At 38.7% G+C, this 27,260-nt stretch overlaps 1 protein-coding gene across 1 annotated transcript; it reads right to left on the minus strand.

Moving 5' to 3' along the window:
• Window positions 1-2,453: 2,453 nt before the first annotated feature.
• s1pr4.L (sphingosine-1-phosphate receptor 4 L homeolog) lies at window positions 2,454-14,516 on the minus strand. The gene is made up of 3 exons (XM_018226496.2): window positions 14,418-14,516; window positions 6,059-6,290; window positions 2,454-4,396 (listed from the first exon to the last, which is right to left on the minus strand). The coding sequence occupies exons 2-3, from the start codon at window positions 6,256-6,258 to the stop codon at window positions 3,481-3,483; spliced, it is 1,116 nt and encodes a 371-aa protein (XP_018081985.2). The 5' UTR covers window positions 6,259-6,290; window positions 14,418-14,516; the 3' UTR covers window positions 2,454-3,480.
• Window positions 14,517-27,260: the final 12,744 nt, after the last annotated feature.

The raw sequence follows: 27,260 nt of genomic DNA on the forward strand, positions 1-27,260 counted from the left end.
TGATCGGCAATACATGCAGAGATATTATCGGCAGCCGACAGAAATTTTTTAACCTGTCTGATCGACCAAACGACCGATCTCAGCCGGACGAAAAATGTCGAGACTCTCCACACACGGTCCGAAAATCGTACGAATCCTCAATTCGTACGATCGGATCTATGCGTCTATGGCCATTTTAAGATGTACTACATACAGTGACACAGTGCTGCTGCCCCGTGAGCAGTTTGTAGTTTCAGTCTGGGTTTTAGCTGTGAACAGTACAGGGCTTTAGGAATTGGAACAATAGAGGTGTTACAAGTGTGAACAATGCTGGGGGGTTACATCTGTGAACAATACAGGGGATTACAGTCTGAATTTGAGATTTAAACAATGCAGGGGCCAGTTAATCTCTGTATTGATACTTTTTAAAGTTTACATATGGTAACCAAACCCAGCAGGCAGACTTTCATGTGGCCTGCGGACTGCCAGTTGGACCGCACTGATATACAGTATAATATTAAAACCACTTTTAACCTTGTACTCTCTCCCAAAAGTGATTTCCACATTTAGAATTTATGTTGTAACATTCCCTAATGTATTTTTCTATTGTAAAAACTGGAGAACAGCAAATTGCTTCAGCACTACCAGTGTCTTTTCATTTTCTTAAGTTTGCAACATTTTAAAGATTGTGAAACCCACAAAATGTATGTATCTTGATAAGCTCCAAGATTATGACAACTCTTAAAATCAAACTGGCCCTTCATATACTTTATGTGAAGAAAATGATTAAGTATACTGGAAAAGACATGTAAAAGTGGTCTATTCGCAAACTTTTTAGAATATCATTGTCTGCATCATACTGAATGAAGTAAAACTGTTTTCCTTTTTTGTTAAGAAAATAAATATAAATTGAGAACAATAAATAATGGTATCTTCAGCACTTTATACAGCAAGAAACTTTGAAATGCAATCCACTTACATTATACAGTGAGTGAAATGTGTATTGGTATGCTCATCACATTATACAGCAGATCGCAGTGGAAACTGGCACCCTGGCAAGTGCATAATACATTGACCAGCAATGGGCTTGGAGCCTTATGCTCATTATACTTGAAAAAGCAGTAGACAGTGGCAAGCATATTATATCCTGACATTCAGTAGGCATTGGCACCCCGCATATTAAATAATAGGAACTAGGGGGTACTGGTATCTCAAGCCCAAGGTACTGCGAGCAGGGGTGATTCTGGCTCTGCTGCCACCTGATGCAGCAGATCCAATGCTGCCACCCCTCACCCCCACTGCTTACCTGAAGAACACTGATTGGTGTGAAGGGGGTAGCCAAATATGCAAGTGTGGAAAGTTCCCCCACTAAAATAGCAGTATGTTCATTTAAAGAACCATTTACCCCTGGTAAAGTGCTGCCTGAAGCACATTTCTAAACTTCCCTCATGGCAGAAACAGCACTGACTGTAAAACATATTAGGCATTGACTTACAATGACCCCTAATTAAACATAATGCCTGGTAACGTGCAGGTACCATTTATCAGCAGCAGGCAATTCATGTGCTAAGAGCCACATTTTGTTGTTGCAGGTTTTATGGGCTGATGTGGCTCCTACCACACAAATTGCCTGTAAATAGGAGAGTGCAGAGATATCTTTATTCTGGCATAAAAATCAAACAGCTCTTATCTATTCGACTCGTTATGCAGATATCTCTCCTTTCTGTTAGAAAGTATGCAGGGTAACTTGTAGGGGGTAAATCAGCAGCGGGTAAATTATATGGCAGTAGCCACATCTGCTTAGTGTGCCTGCAATAGTGCACCCATGTAAAAGAGGTGTCCTCTTTCATATACCCTTTCCTATTCTTACACTTTCAACTTGAATAGATGAATTTGTTTATTACTATCCTTATAGTTAGCCAAGGCTGGTGTTTGGGCAAAGCCCTGTAAAGGGGAAGTGCTGACTAGTTATGTGCAGGCAGGCCAAAACCCGCAGGTCGGGTGGGTTCGGGATGCATACCAAAAAAAATCTTCAGGTCATGGGTGCTCCCTTTCGCTCTCCCTGTCTGCTTCTGGCCCCTGAATTTATAAGCTTGCACCTGCCCGGCTCCTTTCGTGACATCACCCAGGGGCAGGGTGGAAGCAGGTCTATAAATTGAGGGGATGGATCGGGCTGGGCCAGGTTCAGGTTGGTAGGAGGTGGATGCAGGTCAAAGAAAACTAGACTGGACTCCTAGTAAGGCAGCAGAGGCTGATGGTTAGAGTGGGAGAGGACCCTGGAGGAACCAGGAAGTGTACCTGTGACTGTGTCGTAACAAGAAATAATAAAAATATTTATTTTTTATTAGAACTCCCAGCACCCTGTGTCTTTAGTGTGGGCAATTTACAGGAAGTACCACCTACATATGTATAAATGCAAGCAAAAAAAAAGCTTGTTTTTTTACAGTAACGTGAAATCACTTGCGTCAAACCTTGAATAGCAAATGTTATTTATTTCACTGAAATAACAACAAAAAATATAGTAACATATACATTTAATTTTTTTTAAAAAAACCCTTAGCAAAATTAAGCTGTGAAGAAAATACATCCATGTCATATTGTAGTCCATGAATTTCAGGAGCCTTTTTGTCCTTCCTCTTTGATTGTTTCCACTGGGCCCATTGTGGCCTCTATGTTGCAACTGCACAGCGGTATCTGATGGAGTCTCCTTAATTTTGCTTGGCAGACAGCAAGTTCCAAATTCTCAACCTGAAATGTGTTTTTATTTTAAAGGTAATATTCACCATACCAAATGTCTGTTCATGTGTCCTTAATGATCAAACTCTTGCAGGCATTTTGTTTCAGTGTATTATAACAGAGTAAGTGAAGGCAAAGCATAGCTAGATATGAGCTTCAAGCAGTGTCGGAATGGCCCAGCGGGATACCGGTAAAAAACCCGTTGGGCCCCGACCCCTAATGGGCCCCCGCCGGGCCAGTTCCCCGTCTTGATCATACTTCAAAGAAAAAAAGGTTTTTCTATGTGCCGCGCAGCGCCATTTGCGCATGCACGCGGCACCTTTCAGTGAGAAGCAGCGCCTACACGCAGGCGCGCCGAGCAGCGCCTTCGCGCAAGCGTGTTCAGTGCATCACAGTAGGGAGGCAGGGGGGTCGAGGGGGCCCTGGAATTTAGTCCCGGTGGGCCCCAGGCCCCCCAGTCCGACCCTGGCTTCAAGTGCAAATCCCTAGCCTGACATCTAATTCAGTAAACAAGCTCCAGACTTCTGTACCCTTGGTATCTAGTGAGTGGACTGTTACTGACCAATATATATGTGGACTACCCTTGTGAAACAAATATTTATTTTAATCCTTTAAAGATAGAACTCCACTGGTTGTGATGAGTGACCAACTCCTGTAAAATTTAGTTTACAGGACTGTAAACAGTTCAGTTCACAGTCACTGCACATTATCATCAAACTGTGTTTTGTTTTATGCTCTTTAGCAATTTCATATTAACACATGTTTCTACTGACTGGGTGCACTTGAAATACTAGTAAGAGGGCTCCTGATAGATGTGCGTGAAAGACGCACACTGCTTCTGTTCTTATTTGAACCCTCAGAAGAACCTGAAGTGATCTCGGTGCCAAGCAGGCAGCACACAGGCAGTTTCATTCCTGCTCGGATGCAGGCACAGCAGAATAGCTCCAGAACTGCTCTTCGCATATCTGAACTCCTAAATGAGTAGATCAGTGGATTTATGGCTGAGTTCAAGACAGCCACAGCAAGAACCCATTCTAATCCAAGAGGAGATTTGCAAGAGGGGGGTGAGCATGTAAAGTCCACTATAAGAAAGAAAAACAGTGGGCTCCAGCAAATAACAAATGCACTCAAAATAATAAGGACAGTCTTCAGAAGATGAAATGAACGCCGGCTACTGTTGGTTTCTGCCACTCGCTTTCCACTGGTACACACCAAATAGTAGATTGTACAGTAGGCAGCAATGATGCCAAGCAAGGTAACACCCAACAAAATAATGCTGAAGAATAAATAATTCCTGGAGTAGAGAGGAAGAAGACTGGAACATCTCTCAATCTCACACAGGCAGTTCCATCCAAGCAGTGGTAGGAATCCAACTACTCCTGCTAGAACCCAGCACAGTACAATAAGTCCCTGCACTCTCATACTCTTCACAGAGTTATTCTCTGAAACTAGTATCACCATAGTGCAGTATCGCTCCACTGCTGTTACAAGAAGACTAAACGTTGAAGCTGCCAATGTTGTAAAGAGTAAACCTTCTCTCAGGAACCAGAGAGCTGGGCTCAGGCGGAATGTTGTTGCACCCGACAAGAAGAGGTTCAGTAGGTAGGAGATACCAGCCATAAGGTCACTCATTGCAATGTTACCCAAACAGCAGTGAACCCAGCGCCTCATACGCAGATCCCTGAAATTTGTAAAAGACAAGACATTATTAAATTGGCCAAAATGCAGTTTTTGTTAATTAGTATAACTACAACAATTGTACTTATGTCTAAACATGATAGCATAGTGTGTTTATTTGTGTTTACTATTCTATAAACCAATTCAAAAATCACCATGTTTCAGTAATATATAAAAAGAGACATATAAACAATACTGGATGCAACTCCTTGAGAGCTCAGAAGATATAGGGGCCTAGTGAAGTAGTTTCAGTATATGTTTATGGAATACTGTATACGTTATTTCGGAAGTTAAGGGGGGCCTAAAATGAATTTGTTGTGGGCCCAGTAACCGCAAGCTCATTAAGTTAAAAAAGACCAAAGTCCAAATCAACCCCAGTGCACATATATTATATAGTGAATAAAGTACCCCCTCTTGTAAAACATAAGGATATTAGTTAATAAGTTACAGAGGAGTTCCATGACCACATAAAAACACAAGGCTGAAGGCCGAGTGTTTTTATACAGGTCATGGATGTCCAAGGTGACTTCTGATATCTTCATATTTTGCAACAGGGGGTACTTTATTTAGTATAATACACCATTTTCAGTGAGTCATGTGACAGAAATTACATCACTAAGCTCTGATTATAACCGATGACATCACTCAGCACCGTTTATAAGAATATAATTTACATGGCTGTTGTATATTACTGTATATATACATACTTATAACAACCTATATAAACCATATACTATATGTAGTGTATAGATGCCTGTATTAAGACATTTTAAATTTGGGCATTTGCTGGTTAACACTAAGAAGCACATTTACTAAGCTCGAGTGAAGGATTCTAAGTAAAAAAACTTCGAATTTCGAAGGTTTTTTTTGGGTACTTCGACCATCAAATAGGCTACTTCGACCTTCGACTACGACACGAACAATTCAAACTAAAAATCGTTCAACTATTCGACCATTTGATAGTCAAAGTACTGTCTCTTTAAAAATAAACTTTGACTACCTACTTCGCCACTTTAAACCTACCGAGCTACAATGTTAGCCTATGGGGACCTTCCCCATAAATTCTCTAAGGTTTTTCTGATCTAAGGAAAATCCTTCGATTGATGGATTAAAATCCTTCGAATCGTCGATTCGAAGGATTTCATCATTTGATCGAACGATTTTTCCTTTGACCAGTCGATCGAAGTATTTGCGGTAAATCCTTCGACTTCAATATTCGAAGTCCAAGGATTTAACTTTGAGGGTCGAATATCGAGGGTTAATTAACCCTCGATATTCGACCCTTAGTAAATGTGCCCCTAAGGGTCAGGTTCAATTCAGTGAGAAAAAGGTTTATCATGCTGAGACTCAATTTGAGATTCAATTCAGTTCAATTCAGAAAAACTTATCTCACGGTTTATCATGTGAAAACTCTCTTGAAGTCTATGGGAAAAAAACTGGAATTGAATTTGGAGAAAAGTTTCTTCTCCTCTAATTAAATCTTGTCTGGTGATAAACCATGAGATAACTTTTTCTCAATTTAATCTGGCCCTATATTTGATAACTGGCATATTTTACATATCCATTTAAACCGTGCCCATTATATAGATTATAAATTGTATCTCTAATATTTATGTACCAGTTTAACTCCGCCTAGGCTATACAGTAATAAACTTTGGTTTCTTACCTCAGAAGAGCCACTAACACAAATAGGTTTTCCAGGATAATTAATACACTGATGAAGATGCCTAGCAGTTGAAAAATGCCAATTCCTTTGCTTGATCTCCCACTCAGACGTCCAGTCATATTATAATGCCATAGGATAATATTGATTTTCTGATTGGCCAGCAGTTCCAGACAGAGGAGATGTTCCTGGGTCAGGTTCATTGTGCCACAAGATGGCCAATCCTCTGATGCAGCTGATAGGTAGATGGACATATTAATGTTAGAGGACCTTCAGCACCAACTCATATAACTTTATCTTATAACCCATACAACATGACTAATTGCTGTACAAAATCCATATGGTAAATCCTAAAATAGTCCTGTGTTACCACCATTAGTAATTTTACACATTCCATATTAATACATAATCCCCTTATTTAAATTTAAAGAGAACTAATATAAAATTAAATTATTACCCACCCAAACCCCTCCAGGACCTATGTATGCCTCCAACCTCTGCCTAAGGCATAATGGCAAAGTGGTAACTCCCAGTCTCTTTGTTTATTCTCACTACCTTACTGCATAGATGAGCATAACCTCAGGGATCTCTACACACAGGATAAAAAGGGTTGTAACTCTGGATGGAGTAAACAATCAGGGTTGCTGAAGGACCCAAGAATTATAATGAGGCCAGTGGGTACTGACTGTAAAGGTGTTTCAATATATGTTAATGAGAAGGAGCTTATTCCTACAATTTGTGGGGGTTTATAAAATAATTTTGCTGTGGGGCCTAGTTACTTTGGCCAAGTCTCATTATTAGGGATTATTGTATGTGGGTAAAGGTAACTGGCAATGTTTGCAGTATTGCACTGCAGTTTTGCCTTATAAATATATAGGGCTAACTTTCCATGATGCTTGGCTTTGAAGTGGTGTTCTCAGTTGACACAATTGCTAGTGCGTGTATGAGTGTGTATGTCACCCTGCCATTGCCAGAAAGCTGCAGATCTGCAATAGTGCTAAATGCTGACTGCTTCAGTTACAGAATCTCTAGTTTTTAAATAGCCGATGGCTAAAGGAAGTACTTTGCGGTCACTTTTGACCCTGGGTACCCATGCATTGTAATACTTCTGCAAGAATTTGCCGTGCTCTAACAGGTACATACATTAAAATGCACGTCATGCGCAAGTTTCCTGTTTGTGTGAAAGGGGACAACGCCTAAAGCCCAGACAGTAAAGAAGGGACAGGAAGGGTGGGGAGCATAATGTCTCAGACTTGACTGGTAAACCATGTAAAATATGTCTGTTTAATATTGGAGGGGTTACTTGAGTCTGCTCTATATAATGTAAGTTAGCCAAGTCTTAACCATGCCAAGCCAGCCAGCACTCAGACTGCCATATATGTACTATATAGCATATTCAGAAGTGATTCACTTTCACTTTTCCAGGAACCTATAAAGCTAGCAGTGTAAATAGATCATATAATAATAATAATAACAGATAATTTCCAAGGACAAATTGCCACTAATCCACAGACAAACACTACAAAATGTCCTATGGCACCAGATTTACGATACTGTAACTAACAAATAGTAAACGGGTTCACTATTCCACTACTACAGTGTTTGTTAAAGAAGTGATTCACCTTTAAAGGGGAACTTAACAGCTGCCTTTAAAGGGGAACGCTACAAAAACATAAATTAAGATTTTTGAAAAGTAAATATAATTTCAAGCAACTTTGCAATATACATCAATTAAATATTCAGACTTTTCATGATGTTTAATGGTTTTGGACAGTTCCTTAAGCCTAGCCCCCTGCTCTCCTGCTGATCTTTCTGACTACTTTGCTGAGCTGGCTGACTACTGTTACTTTGTATCAACAGCCAGCTGTCCTCAGTCTGCATCCTCCAAACCCCACAATTCCCTGCACATGTGATTTCAATAAGGAAAGGAACATCACAGTGCAATGCATTGTGGGTTATGTAGTTCCTACATGCTGACTATAAGCTGTGGAGTAGTTGTTACAATTTGTAACATCAGTGTTTTAGTTCCTTCTTCCCTGCCAGGATTTCAAATGATGTAGAAAGAGAAGAACTGTTAAACAGCTGGATTTCAGCATAGAAAATGGCATTTATTCATACTTTTTAAAAAGGTAACTGTTACAGGTAACTGTGATGGGTACTGTATATTAGGGGTTTCTGTGTTATGTGGGCCTCGATATCAAATTTTGGTTTGGAAGCCAGAGTTCCTCTTTAAGTTAACTCTTAGTATGTTATAGACTGACAAGCAACTTTTTAATTGGTCTTCATTATTTATTTTTTATAGTTTTTTTATTTATTTGCCTTTTTCTTTTAACTCTTTCCAGCTTTCAAATGGGGGGTCACTGAGACTATCTAAAAACAAATGATTTGTAAAGCTACAAATGTATTGTTGTAGTTTTTGTTATTGTTAGTAGTTATTATAGTGTTACTTTTTATTACTCATCTTTCTATTTGGGCCCTCTCCTATTCCTTCAGCCTTTAGAGATGGGCTAATGATCCTGATTTAGCCTTGGCTTGCTTTGTTTGTCATTAATACATATGTGGTCCTTGCAGTTGCGTTACAGTTCAAAGAAAAAGAAAATTATTTCAAAGAAAAGATACTTATCAATAAAAAGAAAATGCCAGCAATAGAGGCAAAATGGCTGCAGTTTAACTTTGACCATACCAATATCCAGGCTGGGCCCTGCAAGAACCGTGGCCCCTAGTATGTTCATTAAATCCATATCCCCTGTAGTTTCACCCCTGTGAAATTGTCATTATTCCCACTATATATTTGTATTTACTGAATTGAATGGCAGCCATCTTCTGTGTTGCAGAGAACATTGTCTCTACTGGACATAAGAAAGTGCTTGCAATAATGGTATATATAATGAAAGTTTTAACTGGTATAATTCATATGGCATCTCCAAATTATACTATGTGTAAATGCAAATATACAGGGAAGAAATGTTATGTGCATGCATACAATAATCTATTCCTAATACTCTACAGTGTATTTAAAGTTTCTAAGCTTTTTTTTTCCCTGGGATGGGACCTAGAAAAAAATTTGGAGTTAGTGTCTTTAGTGAAAACTGTGTAGAGACAAGGACTAGAGGTAGGCTACATATGAGGTATGTGCCCAGTGTCCCTAAGCAATCTGACCTAGGCACATGCCTCTTCTGCCTACCCCTAGTTTTTGCCCTGGGGTGCCATGCATAGGTTAACAATATCTGATTTAACCACATTTAAAGGAACAGTTCAGTGTGAAAATAAAAACTGTGTAAATAGATAGGCTGTGCAAAATAAAAAATGTTTCTAATATAGTTAGTTAGCCAAAAATGTAATGTATAAAGGCTGGAGTGAACAGATGTCTAATAAAACAGCCAGAATCCAACTTCCTGCTTTTCAGCTCTATAACTCTGAGTTAGTCAGCGACTTGAAGGGGGGCCACATGGTACATTTCTGTTCAGTGAGTTTGCAATTGATCCTCAGCATTCAGCTCAGATTCAAAAGCATTCAGCTCAGATTCAAAAGCATTCAGCTCAGATTCAAAAGCAACAGATATGACCCATGTGGCCCCCCCCTCAAGTCTCTGATTGGTTACTGCCTGGTAGCCAGGGTAACCAGTCAGTGCAAACCAAGAGAGCTGAAAAGCAGGAAGTAGTGTTTTGACTGACATGTTATATATCAAATCACTCCAGCCTTTATACATTACATTTTTGGCTAACTAAATATATTAGAAACATTTTTAATTTTGCACAGCCTATCTATTTACCCAGTTTTTATTTTTACACTGAACAATTCCTTTAAGGCACTGAATGTCAAGAACCTGACTGCCGGCACTGTAGAGATTATATTTTCAGGTGTCTCAATGATCAGAGGTTTAATGAATACATTAAAATGAACCCTATTTATATACTGGGCATCCTTCCAGGACAGTTTTTGCCATGTATCACTGATTATCTTCCAGACATGCCCAGTTTCTTTAATATTTCATCAATCTTAATTCTTTAAGATTGCATTTAACAAACTAACATAAATATTTATTGGCATGTAAAAATAGAGCCCACATACCCAGATACACAACCAGTTTGTTAATGGCAATGTATTTAACACCAGATTGGCAACAAGAGTTTGTGTAGTTAGTATAGTATGTATTAGTGAGAAATTAGTGAAGGAATAAGGACAATGGGATTTTTTTAGAGAATTGTGGGGAATTTTTTTTATTATTATTAGATGTAAGATGAACCTTACTGAGGTTCTGATGTTATAGTTGGGAGAATGTCTAGAAGTTATGAGAAGTCTTAAAACATTTCAGGGAGTAAAGAGGTATGAACAGCACCTTTGGTCTTCAGTCACATCATGGTGCCGTGGTTGTCCAATGGTATCATTACACCTATGCCAGATTGCTGGCGCCACATTAGACACCAGGGGTTATATTTCTCAAAGAGTAAAGTTAGAGATCACCACAGTCCTCTAGAGTGAAATTCCTCCACTCTCCATTCATTTCTATGGGATTATTAAAAGAGTATTTATCAATGGGTGAAAGTTTCACTCTAGAGGACTGTGGTGATCTCTAACTTCACTCTTTGATAAATATACCCCAGGCCTTATGGTGAGAACATCAGTAGAATGGTGGTCAGTGTTAACTGCTGAGATATGAAACATCTTTTCCTTGCTAGTAAGCTTGCTTGTTGCATTACTTTTGCTCAGTCTTGCTCTGTTGCCTGCCTGTCCTATTTTTCAAGTGCCTACATTCAGTTACCCCTACCTGTGCTGGTGCCTGCCTTTCTGTTTTGTGTTGCTGCAATAACACATTTCTGTTTTCCAAACACCTGCTTGCTTATTTAGGCAGTTCATTAACTGATGTTACTCTTCAGAGTAACATCAATAAGCTGCTGCAGTGGCAGCATATGCTTTCTAGATATGATGCAAAATGTGCTAGATTAGGCACACGGTACAGAGTACTGACCATTTCCCAAACTGCAAGAGCTCTGTGCATAAACATACCTCCCAACTGTCCCGTTTTTAGAGGGATAGTCCATCTTTTGACAGCTCAACCCGCAGTCCCTCATTTGTACTGGAAAGTCCTGTTTTTCTCTGCACTGAACAGCCAGAAAAAGAAACAACGTTTCTTACTTAATTGGCTTTTGGCAGAGAGCCCAGAACAGCCACAGCAGTAGACTAGGTACTTTTGTTTCAATTTCTAGATAAGCAAATAAATAACAATATAAAAAAAGGTCCCTTGGGAAAAGTTAGACTCACAGCTTAAAGGGCAATTCACCTTCATTAGCAAAACTGTAATAACTGAAAAAAACTACAGAAATACGTTCAAACTTTCATAACTTAATTTTTTCATAGCCTAATTTTGTAAAATGAACATGGTAATTAAGGGGTGTTACCACAAAAATGGGCGTGATCAAAAGTTTGGCGCACTACACACTGCAACTTTTTTTGTCCCTCTTTTTATTTCCAAAATGTTGGGAGGTATGAATAAAGCCTAAGGGGTACAAATTTGTTCTCTAGCACTTGCGGTAGAATCCGTACTGGTAATTGACACTGGTTAGTGGAAAATTGACGCAGGAGCCACAAAGGTAACTGAGGTCAGTGGTCTTTCATTTTTGTTAAAATACAGCTCTTTTGATATTTCAAAAGGCATGAAAAAATGTGTGTTAAACTAACTAACCCACTCATGACTATGCAAATACATTTAGAATCTAGATACAGTGTAAACTCTTCTTGGCAGAGATATTCTTGTTTTGTTTCCATGGACTGCAATTGAAAGGGTTTATTATTTAAAGGGGTGGTTCACCTTTAAGTTAACTTTTAGTACTTTATAGCATTGCCAATTCTAAGCAACTTTTCAAATGGTCTTCATTGTTTATTTTTATTTTTTTATAGTTTTTGAATTATTTGCCTTCTTCTTCTGTCTGTTTCCAGCTTTCAAATTGGGGGTCACTGACCTTATCTAAAAACAAATGCTCTGTAAGGGTAAGGCCACACTAAGCGATAGCGTGGCGATTTGACTCGCGGCGACTTTTCGCCGCGACTTTTAAACGGCAATCGCTGGCGAAACTTTGGCGCTGGCGTCTATGGGGAATCGCTGCGTAAAAACACACGCGGCGATCTTTTTTCTATTGTCGCTCGAAATCGCCTCGCTAGGCGATTTCAAGCGACAATAGAAAAAAGATCGGCGCGTGTGTTTTTACGCTGGCGATTTTGCGCGATTCCCCATAGACGCCAGCGCCAAAGTTTCGCCAGCGATTGCGGATTAAAAGTCGCCGCGAAAAGTCGCCGCGAGTCAAATCGCCGCGCTATCGCTTAGTGTGGCCTTACCCTAAGGCTACAAATGTATTGTTATTGCTACTTTTTATTTCTCATCTTTCTGTTCAGTCCCTCTCCTATCTTAGACAAACATCACTAGGGCAAGTAATACATTCATTCTTAAACCACATAGAGACACTAGTGAATTCATACACCTGTTGCATGATGGGATATTTTTTGCTTGTATAGGAATTGAGAACTGGAGCTGTTACTGTAAAATGTCCCCCTGCACCCTGGCCTCTCCTATTCATATTCCAGTCTCTTATTCAAATCAGTGAATGGTTGCTAGGGTAATTTGCACCCTAGCAACCAGATTGCTAAAAATGCAAACGGGAGAGCTGCTAAATAAAAAGTTAAGTAACTCAAAAACCAAAAATAATAAAAATTGAAAACCAATTGCAAATTGTCTCAGAATATCACACTCTACATCATCATAAAAGTTAATTCAAAGGTGAATAGCCCTTTTTAAAGTGTTTATAGTGCCATGTGATTCTGCGTGAATTAATAGACACACATCCTGTAATGAATATGTGAGTACACTGTGTATTACTCTCTAGCATACACCGAAAGACAATATGTTATCCACTTATTTTACTTGGCACTTTTTTTTTGTACACAGCACCAACTAAGGGTTGTGCAACTTGAATTTATCCAATAATATAACCACCCTTAGTGCTGGGTTTTCTATTGAATCCGTAAGTACTCATATCTCGGTATGCCATCTCACTCACAATACGAAATTCATATGCTATGTGGTTCTCTAGTATATTACTCAGGTGTATACTATTTGACCTAGTATAGTGTATCTAACAAGGGGTACCTCTTGTTGTTATCCCTTTAAGAGTGTTGTTTCCTTTTGTATCGTTAGAGTGTGAGCTCCTTGCACAAACTTATAAAGCTGCAAAACTCAGTTTCTTTTACCATATGATGAGGTAAAGATATAAAGGATGATTTACAGAACTGCCCCATTAAAATGCAATACACAATGTGATTGTACCTCCTACGTCATCTATAAGTGCTATGCAGGATTATGTTGGTTGCGCCTACTTTGGTGCATGAGGCGCATGCGACATGCTCCAGCACTTGGGATCCCTGTACCTGACACCTGGTTTGTCCAGGCTGTCAGTCAATATGATTCCTGTTGAATCACAATTAAATGGCAAATAATTGCATTTCCATGTTCTGCCTGTAGGCATCTTTCCCCTGTAGAAGCAAGTCTTGCCTATTTGCACACAGTTGATAAAACGGCACAGATCGTTGTACTTTCATTGGCTGGAACAACATTTTGTACTTTATTGTAGCCGGCACAATTACACTAGAATTATGTAAAATAATGTTGCACTGTGGGTAAAATGCACTTTCTGCTCCTTTAGTAAATACCGTAAGCCCTTTATACTCTCATTATGCTACCAGGCTGTGAGCGTATTGGTTGAGTAGTTTTTACTAAAGAGACACAGTGCCCTGATGTGCACTCGAAACCACACAAAAATCAGGCAATGGGTAAAAACAATAGAAATACATGTGGCATATTGTATGAAGGTGCTAAAATTCCATGAAAGAATATGCTGCACCTTCTTTGACCCCTATTTGGCCACTAAATGTTATACTTTGTAGGGCAGGTTGCCTCATTGGACCTGTAGACTGAAAGCTCCGCAGTACAGAGTGAGACTTACTACTTCTCAGATTTACTACTATAGGTTGTAAAGCTCCAAAGTAGTACGGTTCTCAACTGTAAGTCAGATTTCCAATTATAGTACCTGACTGCAAGCTTCTTGTCTGATTTTCTCTCACTGCTAATCGATACATATGCGTTTCTTGGGATAGCACCTACCATTTGAGCCATAGCTTTCAAACCTCTCGTCCAAAAGGGGTTTCTTTATGTTCTCCCATTGTTCTAGTAAATAATATGCTTCTTTTGGCATCTCTTAATAAATCAGGAGTTTGCAGTTGTTCTGCATCTCTGCCTGTAAAGTCTCCCGAACTTGTTTCTTTGCTAAAGCCTTATCTCCCCTCCCTAGTTCCATTTTAACCCCTTACTCACCTGGCAACAGGTGGCCACTGTGCAAGGAATGGTGGTAATAAAGTGAATGAATCAATGACAGATCTCACACAAGTGACAGCTCTGGGGAGAGTGACAGGAAATATTTTTCACAAGTGTCACCGCAAGACTGCAGGATGGACTCCACCCTGGAGGCATGGGTGGGGGTATTGATTCTAACCACTGTCATTAACTGCCATACATCAAGCAACTGCTTATACCAGTATACAGTGACTATATTGCCTGGGCTATTCTACACTAACCGTATGTAATACAATAGTAGCAATCAATACAAAAGCACAGATAGGGAGAAACAGCAGATGCTAGGGAATGGCAATACATACAGTTATAAGTTAAGTGTTATAAAAGTATATTCAAAACAATTTGATATGTAAGATTTTAGCTTTCAGTAAACATCTTACATCAAATTAACGTTAAAGTCACATAAGTGATTATGCAGCATTTTACCCAGCATAACTTGTGACTGATACCTCTGCATATCACTCCTGATATCAGGAGAATTGTTGCAAAAAGCTACTAGGCTGACCCTTTCTACTATAGTTTAGGGACTACATACAGGTGATAAACCCATTCAACATCATTGCAGCTATCATGAATAGCCTTGAGCTGACTGGCTACACTACAAAGTATCGGGTGCAGTCAAGCAATGGTGTACTCCATGCTCAGTGGTGGCTATGGTGCTATGAGCTTTTCTTGCATTGTTTCCCAGTGAGTGTGCTGACAGTTGTCCATATGACTGACAGGGCAACTACAGAGACTTTCAAGCAATTATTGATTGCAAATGAAAAATAAGAACCTTACATTGCATTCCTTATGAGACACTGTATTGTGTGAACACTGAGCAGTAAATCCCCATTACTGGCCAAAGGACAACTCTAGACGTGGCCTGAATTAGTGATTGTCAGCACCCTGAGTGGGTGGATACGTTCAGCAGAGGGCACCTGTGATGAAATAGTGTAAGGACCATTCATTGACCACCAAAGAAGCTTCCTAGCACAAAGCATTTGGAAGAAATGGAGAGAAATGGCAAATCACAATATTCCTTCCTACTAGTATCGTTCTCCCCAGTGCCAGGACTAAATGCTCTTGAAGCCAAGGAAAACCAGGCAATTGGCTCATCCATTGCTATTCAGTAATCTTTTTACTAATGATTGTTTAGATTATTTCTATGAATTGAAAGAGAAACAGAAAACATTTTACAAATAGCATTTTGTTTCTCATTTATTTGGAAAACTATCTTACCTTTCAATCCCTTCTCTGATTCCTCTTCTGGGATTTTTTTCTGTCTTGTACCTTTATTCTTGTTGCAATTCCCATGTTTTCTTCTTCTTCCTACTCTTTTTTTTTACATTTTCTTTCTACCTTGCCCCTTTTACATTTGTCAGGTATTGCTTCTTTATCTTTCTATTACCAATGCCTCATTCTCTCCCTATGGGCTAGTCTCTCCTTTTTGACATTTTTCCTATGTGCTATCAGTCTGAAAATATAAATGCAAAAATATATATGCATGAAAATAATGACTGAACAATGTTACTTGCACCTTTACTTTCCTACTGCAGTGCTATCTGTCCATTTTCTTACACACTTCTCTTTTCTCTTTCCACTTCTTTGCTTCCTTATTCTTATACCTCAAGTCATGCACTGATGCAAGGGCACCTTGGAATTACTGTAATCTTGGACCTCATGGTATTTCTAAAGTTCCCTTGGGTTGCAGCAGTAGCAGTACCAGTAGCAGTGCCTAACAGTATAAAATCTTAATAATGCTGCAAGCTAGAAGTGATATCATTGCAGCCCAAAATCAGGCAAAATAACATGCACCACAATTAACCATATTAGAATGTGCCCACAATTACACTGCAGTTCTAGATTGTGGGTAAAAAAAGCATGACTATTTGCATCCAAAGTAGCATTTTGCACATTACACATCTACACAGGCTTCTATTTTTTAACCACTAGAGGGCATTGATCCATCTAGCATCATTCAGTCTGTTAGACTGACGTTAAACTAAAAAATTGCAAAATTGAAATTACAAGTGTATCATAATGCAATTCTCAAAAAGTAATCCGCACTCTTTCAATACTAAGAACACATTACAATATTTTCATTTCAATTTTATAAGGCAGAGCTGTTTTCTTTGCAAATGGGGTGGCACATTCCCCCAATAACCTCCTCTGTTAGGTAAATGAGAAAAAACGTCTTCATAATATCAAAACAAGCCATTGTTTATATTAAACAGAATGAGTTTGGTCCATCAGTTTTATCAAATATCATTTTAATAAAAGATATCCAACTCATTGTTCCACTGCTCCAGATTAAGAATCTGGATTAAGAATGCACAATAAAAAAACATAACATTATAACATAATTTTTTTGCCATCTTTTAATTTATTGCTATTGAAAAATAATAACTATGTTTGGAAGGTGAATGACCACTTTCAGTATGGGTATTACTAAAGCAGTGCCGCCTTTATGAGTGGAAATTATATTTGGCATTTCTAAAACTGCAGGTTGAAACAATAACAATAAGGGGTATGTTTCAGTAGGATTTTGCTATCATGATCTACCATAACAGAAGCACTGCTGCTTTATGTGTTAAGGACAAATTATAATTAACAACATTGCTCTGATAAATACAGTAAATATTGTTATAAATCAGCAACCATATTGTTCATCTGAATAAAAGACAATGTAATATTATGGCCACTGGTTACCAGTTCAAAATTGACCTCTTCCACTGGGAAATGCAAATTCAGTGATACCTAACCAATAAAAACACAAATTAAAAATACGATGCGAGCATGTGACGTACTATAGACAACATTTGTTTTATACTGCCAAGGACAGTGGCGGTTTTATAGGTACTGCAGGGGAAATTCAGAAATTGTAAGGTATATTGAGTGGAACCTGCTGGGGATATTAAAAGAGAAGGAAAGCTACGGAGGCATTTTATTGCCAATAGATTAGCTGCAATAGTGCAAGCTAGAATGCTACATTTATTCTGTAGAATATTTTACCATACCTGAGTAAAAAGCTCTAGAAACTCTCTGTTTGTTTAGAATAGGAGCTGCAGTATTAATGTCGTGTGACATCACTTCCTGCCTGAGTCTCTCCCTGCTCTGGGCTCAGATTACAGTAGAGAAGGGAGGGGTGGGGGGAAAGGAGCAAACTGAGCATGCTCTTGCCCAGGGCAATGAGGTTTAAGCTGAAGGCAGGAAGTCTGATACAGAAGCCCATGTGTACACAATAGAAGGTAAGAAATGTGGTGTTTCTTTTGACAGAGGACTCAGAGCAGCATTACTTTGGGGGTTTACTGGTATATTTAGATGGACCTTTCTGATAAGACTTACTTAGTTTTAACCTTTCCTTCTCCTTTAAAGGGATACTGTCATGGGAAAAACATTTTTTTTCAAAATGAATCAGTTAATAGTGCTGCTCCAGCAGAATTCTGCACTGAAATCCATTTCTCAAAAGAGCAAACAGATTTTTTTATATTCAATTTTGAAATCTGACATGGGGCTAGACATATTGTCAATTTCCCAGCTGCCCCAAGTAACTGATTAATTCATTCATACTGCTGTGGGCTCTGGAATGTTGTAATATATTGCTGGATATATCACAAATATGTCATGTACACTTAGGGACTCCAGAAGGATATCATGTGTTGTTGGGAATGCTGGGAGGTACTCATCGTGATATTGACTTGTCATGGAATACTATTCCCAATAAACATGAGTATTGCAGTGTTCTTCTATCCGTTGTCTTATGAGAACGAAAAAAGAATTGGAGAAAATTTAATTCATGTACCGTATAAGCTGAGTTTTTCAGCATCCAAAATGTGCTGAAAATGTCTACCTCGGCTTATACTCGGGTCAGCGGGCAGTAGCTGAGATTGCAGTCACTTGTAATCATTCCTATACTAACAGTTCACTTGGGGAGAGACTGCAATATCCCACAATGCCCTCTGTTGGTTATATGAAAGAATAACAGTGACTGCAATATCACACAGCGCCATCTGTTGGTTATATCAAAGAATAACAGTGACTGAAATATAACACAGCACCCTCTGTTGGTTATGTGAAAGAATAGCAGTGCGCCCTCTGTTGGTTATATGAAAGAATAACAGTGACTGCAATATCACACAGCGCCCTCTGTTGGTTATATGAAAGAATAACAGTGACTGCAATATCACACAGCACCCTCTGTTGGTTATATGAAAGAATAACAGTGACTGCAATATCACACAGCGCCCTCTGTTGGTTATATGAAAGAATAACAGTGACTGCAATATCACACAGCACCCTCTGTTGGTTATATGAAAGAATAACAGTGACTGCAATATCACACAGCACCCTCTGTTGGTTATATGAAAGAATAACAGTGACTGCAATATCACACAGCGCCCTCTGTTGGTTATATGAAAGAATAACAGTGACTGCAATATCACACAGCACCCTCTGTTGGTTATATGAAAGAATAACAGTGACTGCAATATCACACAGCACCATCTGTTGTTTATATCAAAGAATAACAGTGACTGCAATATCACACAGCACCCTCTGTTGGTTATATCAAAGAATAACAGTGCGCCATCTGTTGGTTATATCAAAGAATAACACTGACTGCAATATCACACAGCGCCCTCTGTTGGTTATATGAAAGATTAACAGTGCCTGCAATATCACACAGCGCCCTCTGTTGGTTATATCAAAGAATAACACAACGCCCTCTGTTGGTTATATGAAAGAATAACAGTGACTGCAATATCACGCAGCGCCCTATGTTGGTTATATGAAAGAATAACAGTGCGCCCTCTGTTGGTTATATGAAGGATTAACAGTGATGGCAATATCACACAGCACCCTCTGTTGGTTATACGAAAGATTAACAGTGATGGCAATATCACACAGCACCCTCTGCACATGGTAGTGGGACAGTGGGATAATGCACACAGTAATCCTTTGGCAATTCTCTGTCACCATCAACTTTGCAAAAAAGTCCGGTTGGGGGGGGTCTCTTTGGCGGAATGTGCACTGCTGGGAGACAGGGCTGTAGTTGTGTCTAGGCTTATACTAGAGTCAATAAGTTGTTTTCGTAGGTAAAATTAGGTACCTCGGCTTATACTCGGATCGGCTTATACTCGAGTATATACGGTATGTTACATTCAATACATTGAATGTCTGTCACTGTGGGAAAAGTATTCCCATAGGGTTTCAGGTGGTGTTGGTTGGGGTTCTACTGTATTGATGATGAGGGGTACCAATAATCATTCTAGTGTCAACCCAAGATGTGTTTTTCCACAACTGTGATTCTAGTGTTTATGCAAGATAAACATCTAGCATTATGCTCCCTGTGAGTCTTTCTGAACTGGAATGTATTTGCTGTTTTGGACTTGAAATCTTGAGTCTCTAGGGTTCATTTACATCTGCAAGTGCGTTTGTGTTCCCTGCAATTTCCCCGCAGTCTATTGTGCATAAAACAGCTTTCATTTAAGTTACAACTTGTACTACTGTATAGTTGAGCTTGGCGTCGCCCAGTCCTTGGGTGAATCAAGCATTTGTGCACCTATTGACACAGGGGAACCCTGGAGTTACGACCTCCTTACCAGCCGGAAGCTCTAGGGTTCCCTCAGCGATTTAAGTGTATGTACAGTTGAGGAAATTTTGGTAAAACAGATGAAATTGTGGTAGACACAGCACAACTGCACCAAGCACATGTAACCACAAGTTGAAAAAACATTTTGATTTTGCTTGAAATTGCATGTTGCACACTCTACTGTGAATGTAAATGAGTCCTTCTGTCTCATGTACTATGTGCTAACCACTGTTTCAAAGGTTCAGCCAGGGTATTCTCAGGCCTGGATTTGTGGCGAGGGCCTAGGGCAGCAAGTTTTAGGGGCAGCATGCTGTCCAGCCTCAACCCAGGGAGCACTTGGGACATGTACTCCTGGGGTACAGCGCATGCAAGGGGAGTGTGCCAGAGCTTGTGCGCTAGAACCCAGCGGGCCAAGGGGCTCCCAAGTCCGAAATCCAAGCCTGGGTATTCTGCCACATTGTATAACAGACTTTTGACATTTATATTTGTAGTACTTATACCGGTACACATATGGCTAGTCTCTGAACATAACTGGCACATAAGTGGCACATCAGTCATGTGAGAGATGATTTTTATGGTCCACAGCCTGCTCAAGAGCTCTGCGATTGAAAACATACAGCACAGTACCCCATTTCCCAATTTAGGTGACTCAAGGACCCACAAACTTACAGGCAGGTGGCAAGGCATAACAGTGGGCCAGTCCAACTCTGTCCCAATTTTTTTTGCTTAAAACAAAAGATTTTCAGTGGTCCAGCTGCCTGAACTTTGTAGTCTGACAAGTATCCGCTTAACATGATTGAAAACCAGCTACCCAATATTTTGTACCTATGTGTCAGATTGTGCTACAATCTAAGTTCAGAACACAGTCTTATGTAAAATCCCATGTGCATATGACATGTAGCCTACAGGAACAGCTGACATATATACTAGCTTAAAAAATAAAAAAAAGCAAAGCTTGCATCTGTTACGGTTGTACAAAGTAGTATGTAGTTCCCATATAGTTACACTTGGTGGCAGCAGAGTACTACACTATTTAGCATTCACTGGTTACTTATGTAGATGGATGTTTGCCAGGTGTGAAATTCAAATGCACTCTATACGTAGAGATAGTCCTCTGGGGTACAGAGAGAAAATAGTCCTGCTATGTCTAGAATGCTGTGTGATTTTAATATAAATGATAAAGAGAGCATTATATATCATGATATCACTCCACTTAGGCATGGATATGTTAAATGTAGCACATCATATATTATGATGACATAATAATTCCCTTTTGGTGGATGCCAAACACATTTCTAATTATACTGTTTTGATTATAAGAGCTTCCAATCTAAAATATGAAGAGAGTGTATACTCATGTATACTTTGCATGGTTTTAATTGTTCTATAATGTAGATGTTGTTCTTTTTTTTCTTCTCAAAGACATGTTACACAAGGGAGGTTAATTCTTTAGTACTTTTATATTTAGAAAGAATCATCATTGGCTTCAGGTCAGATGTTATTATTTCCTTTTGTTTAGTAATTATTATACTAATCTGAGTTTGTTAAATCAGATGACCCCAAATTGTCCTGTGCAAATACCACTTATTTTCAATAATGTCCCATGCAAGCTTTTTTTACAGTATTGCCATGTGATAAATGTAAAATTTGAACTTATAATATGCATAATAAAGGTAAAGAAGCACTGGTCAAACAAAAACAAAAGTTGGGAAAGTCTTACTGTTTCGTGAAAAAGAGGAGCCCGGATGATATTTAAAAAGCAGAAAATCTATATTTAGGACATGCTAAAGCCTGGTGCATTTCGTGCCAATGGTGGCCACTTACTCATAGAAACACTGGTCTCACAGTTATTGTCATTATAATGATTAGGTCTTTATTATAAATTTAAAAATGTTTCATACAGTAGTTCATATAACCACCAGAATCTCAGCACAGCCATATTCTAATGACTAATTTACACAGTGACCCTGTGACCAGCCTACAAAGATAGGGGGTCCTCCCACCAACTCCCACATATGTGCCACGATTGCCTGTACTGCCCCCCCTGCTTTTACATGGATTGCTGGTACATTTGGGGTGGGGTTTGGGGGCATGATGCCTGTGGATGTGTGTGGTGGGGCTGGAGACCCCACAGTACATCCTTGTTACCATTTTTTGTCATCATTGCAAATGAACCATTGTACCACCACCACCAACAAGGATCTTTCGTTATTCGCTGGCTTGAGGGCCCCACTTTTCAATTTTGCCTCATGCTCCAAGTAAAAAGAATAATTAAGACTTTCTTGTATTACTTTAGCAGGATGCATGCATTAGCATACGATCAGCCCTTTTACTTCCACTTTCAGTCTCATCTTGTAATTAACATCATAATGAGACTACAAGTACAAGTACATATATATAGTGTCTACAGCACTATATATTCATACTTGTCTGCATCTTTTAATGCATAGTGGGGCAATGATCATACTAGGTTACAGCTCAGTTGAAATTTTGCTCATTTTAATAAATGAGCCATAGTATGTTCACGTACTGTATATATATATATAGATATATATATATATATATATCAGAGAACCGAAACGCGTTGATGTGGGGTAGTTTGTAACACTCCAATAAAAGAGATACTTTGATCACTACAACCGTGAGTGCTTCTGATTGCATCTATTTGTATATATATATATATATATATATATATATATATATATATATATATATATATATATCCTACAGTCATTTTCACAGTTTCGTCCAAAGCAATGCTTTATTTTAAATAAAAGGATAACAGGCCAAGGTCAGGAGCATATGCATTTCCCTGGTTTTATGTTCTTCCATATTTTCCACCATTTTTCTCTGGTCCCTGAAAACCATAAAACGGGGGTTATACTGTACATTTAAAAAAGACCATAGACAAACACAATATCATTTCAGTGTTTCCCTACAATAATTGTCTGCCTGTGAATGTACCAACAGCATCCAGACACTGTACCAACAGCATCCAGACACTGAGGGGCAGATTTACTAAAGGGCAAAGTGCAAAAATTCGCCGGCGTGACGTCAATTCGGTACTTCGACGATTTATGGCGTAACTTCGCTAGTGAAGGAGATAGACTCTAGCGGTACTTCGCTCCCTAATAAAGTTTATCCTTTTTTATCTACCAATTATTGGTCTATATGTGTCTTACCAGAGTGCCTTGCACCAACACCCCTGTTTGTTTGCATAGAGGATTATCCGCTCCCCTTAGCTGGAGGCCTGGGGCAGGAGCACCTGGGCCACTGGTCCATTGTGGTGAGTCATTCTACTAAGATTGGTTATGTTTTGTGCTAAAATGTTTTTGGTTTGGACTAGCATCCAAACATTTACCATGTAGGCCACAAATGTTTCAGCTGACGCCATAAGCAGACATCATATTGAATGCCAGGTTAAAAAAATTTTACTTCCTTGTTTTGTGATGAAAGTGATTTTAGGAATTTGTATTTGGCATGAGGATTCAGCCAAATCCTGCTGAAAAAGGCCGAATCCCAACAAAATACCAAACCAAATCCTGGATTTGGTGCATCCCTAATAAATGCACCTGACAACATTGTAGCCAATGCATTTGTGCATCCAATACAGTTGTGCTGAAAACATTGGTGTTCGGATGATTGCATTTCTGGTGCTTGTTGTCAAAATGACATCTGTGCCTGATTGTTAGGCACAATTTTGCTGCTTCAGTTGACAAAGGCTGATGTGGGAACCCATGAGCTACTGCTACCTTTAAGGATGGTGGCAATTTGCATGAGGAAGTGGGGAATAAGTAACAGCATCAATCTTAATTATACAAAAGCACCTTTGAAGTATGGCATTTCTTTGCAACTGTTCCTAAAGTTGTGTGCGTAAGTACATAATGTATGTGGTCATAGGGTCATGTATATGTGCATAGGGTGAATATGTTTAAACAATGATACAAAAGTAAGACCCAAAGATGCAAATGAAGGGCTGCAATAGCATACCCAATAAATCTTCTTATGTAAGTGAGTAGAATGCTGAGCAGGGCCACAAAAGGATGTGGTCTCCAAATCAGATACAGTAGGTGTAGCTTGAAGCTACATATTAAATACATTTTACACCTATTCTGTCCAATTGGGCATCTGCCCTGAAATCAGCAACCAGGTCATGTATTTTCAAACAAAACCTTTTTTAATTACAACTATTTAGAACAGCAAGACCAAACCACTGTGAAAAACACATCTCTAGTGTTGTGCCTGTAAGGTCACCAGAAGTATTCTGCTCAATCTTGCAGTCTGCCTTCACATCAGCTCAGCATTAAAAAGAATTAAGATTTTTTTTCTTCCAGTTGAAGAAGTCTCCTAGAGGAGACAAATGCACAAGTAGAAGTCAAAGGTGCTAATGGAAACTGTCTCTTTCAAAGGACTAAATGTGCCTGGTGTTTCAACACCAAATTTTCTGTAAAAGCACCTCCCCACAATATTCTCAGCTAGCTGAATCATACTTCTTGTCGTTCCACCTTAGGAAATACATGCCATTTTGGAAATTACTGTAGAGTTCTAGATACCTAACAACAGAATGAAAAGAGTCCATTATCAGGTACTATCACATGGCCACATTTTCTCTACACCAAAGCTAATAATATTATGTGTTAGGGCAGAGACAAATCGTTTCTTCTTTGGGCGACTAATCTCCCCGAACTGCCTTCCCACCAGCTAGAATGTAAATCACTGGTAGGATGCCACTCGGATCGCTTCCTCGTGTGGCAACTTCGGGCGACTTCCGAGTGCCATCCTGCCGGCGATTTACATTATAGCCAGCGGGAAGGCAGTTCGGGAGATTATTCGCCCGAAGAAGAAGCAATTTGTTGCTGGGCGACTAATCTCCCCGAAATATTAGCGTGTGTCTCTGCCCTTATTGAATTAAGTCCAGAGCAAAACCTCTCAAAATTAAAGAACATTTTTCAAACTCACTTTTCCACAAGTGTTTTCTAAAAAAACTGATACATTTAAAATTCACTAAAAATACACCAAAATGTAACACTTTTCTCTCAATTTATAACACACACAATAGCTAAATTACAACAGGATTTCATACCTGCAAATTGCATTCAGTAACCCTATCAACCACATAGCAGTTTCAGTTCAAAAGTGGAGATCCCCAGAACAGAAAAGTTAACCACAAAATAGTAAAATTCAGTTTGTCTCAAAATAACCCTGTCTGAATGATACTAAAAACGTTCTGTAAGGTGGACTTCCTTTTTTTGAAATGAAATGATCTTATCAAACTCTTTTAGGTAAGAGCTCAGAACAGTTGCAGGACAGCTAAGGCTAAAGAGAGGAAATTGTTATTTGGTAGGACTGGGGTTACATAGAAGAGATCCTGGTAATGATGGCTCCACCAAACAGCAAAAGCTATTTAGGCGTAAAACTGGTATTAAAACTGCAATCCTGCAGATGCTGCTGAAAAATCACTCCCAGTTCTCGACAGCCCTTAGTTGTTGGGGATATACAGATTAGTATTTGAATTCATGCATCTTATATACTGGAGAAATAGGAGGTTCCTTTTACAGTTACAGAATTATTTGCTTGGAATTTATGGGAGATGGCCTTCCTGTAGTTCAGAACTTTCAACATAACAGGTTTCTGGATAAGGTACACTGTACTTATACTTACCAATGGCTTTTAAATCTGAAGTTGGGTCTGGGGTCAAATGCATTCTCTTTCTTACCCTAGAAACAGCTATAAGTTGGGAAACTGGAAATATAATCAAAAGGGAAGATGGGGGAAGACTAGACACTTTATAAAGGGGTTGTTCACCTTTAAGTTAATTTTAAGAATGCTGCATTGGAATGCAATTCTAAGAAACTTTTCAGTTGACCTTCATTATTTATTTTTTAGGGTTTTTTTTTTAATTATTTGTCTCTTCTTCTGACTCTTTCCAACTTTCAAATGGGGGTCACTGACCCCATCTAAAAATCAAATGCTCTGTAAAGCTACACATTTATTATTACAACTACTTTTGATTACTTATCCTTCTTTTCAGGTCCTCTGCTATTCGTATTCCAGTCTCTGATTCAAATCAATGCATGGTTGTTAGGGTAATTTGGATCATAGCAACCAGATAGCTGAAACTGCAAACTGGAGAGCTGCTGAATAAAAATCGAAATAACGCAAAAGTTACAAATAATGAAAAAATGAAAAACAACTACATATTGTCTCAGATATATAATATCACTTTCTACATCACAACTAAAGTTAACTCAAAGGTGAAGAAGCACTTTAAATCTTTATTTATGAAATGGTTTACTATGGAGCAATTTATTATTATAGTATTATGCGAAGTATCACTATATTTAACAAAGTACATGACACTGTGTAACAGATCCAGAAGTATCCAAAACTCAAGTACAGGTATGGGATCTGTTATCTGGAAACCCATTATCCAGAAAGCTCCAAATTACGGAAAGGCCGTTTCCCTATAGACTCCATTATAATCAAATAATCCAAATATTATGAATAAATTATAATAAAATTATATAGTGAATAAAGTACCTCCTCTTGTAAAATATAAGGATATTATAAGTTACCGAGGAGTTTCATGACCATTTAAAAACACGAGGCCGAAGGCCGAGTGTTTTTATACAGGTCATGGAACTACGAGGTAACTTCTAATATCCTCATATTTTGCAACTGGGGTACGTTATTTATTATAATACACACGTTTCAGTGAGTCATGTGACAGAAATGACATCAGAACTCACAGTTTATAACTGATGACATTAGAACTCACCATTTATAAGGATATAATTTACAGGATATTCATGGCTTTTGTGTATTATATATATATATATATATATATATATATATATATATATATATATATATATATATATAAAATTATTTTTCCTCTGTAATAATAGAAGAGAAGCTTGTACTTGATCCAAACTAAGATATAATTAATCCATATTGGAAGCAAAACCAGCCTATTGGGTTTATTTAATGTTTACATGATTTTCTAGTAGACTGAAGGTATGAAGATCCAAATTATGGAATGATCCGTTATCCGGAAAAACCCAGGTCCTGAGCATTCTGTATAACAGGTCCCATACCTGTACCAGCCATTTACCCTAAAACTTGTCCTTATGGGCATTCAGACGTTCCCATCTCAATATTTGCTCCTGGTATAACTGACCATAGTATGTGTGTGTGAATGAGAAATAGACTTTTTCTGTAAGGCCCAGTGC

The sequence above is a fragment of the Xenopus laevis genome, chromosome 1L (genome assembly GCF_017654675.1).
Source record: "Xenopus laevis strain J_2021 chromosome 1L, Xenopus_laevis_v10.1, whole genome shotgun sequence".
Classification (NCBI taxonomy): Eukaryota; Metazoa; Chordata; class Amphibia; order Anura; family Pipidae; genus Xenopus; species Xenopus laevis.

Bases quoted from the DNA above. Each gene is read 5' to 3' on its own strand.
- s1pr4.L (XM_018226496.2), bottom strand. From the start codon at position 6,258: ATGAACCTGACCCAGGAACATCTCCTCTGTCTGGAACTGCTGGCCAAT. The intron at 4,397-6,058 runs GTAAGAAACCAA...TACAAATTTCAG, and splicing joins GTGTTAGTGGCTCTTCTGAG to GGATCTGCGTATGAGGCGCT.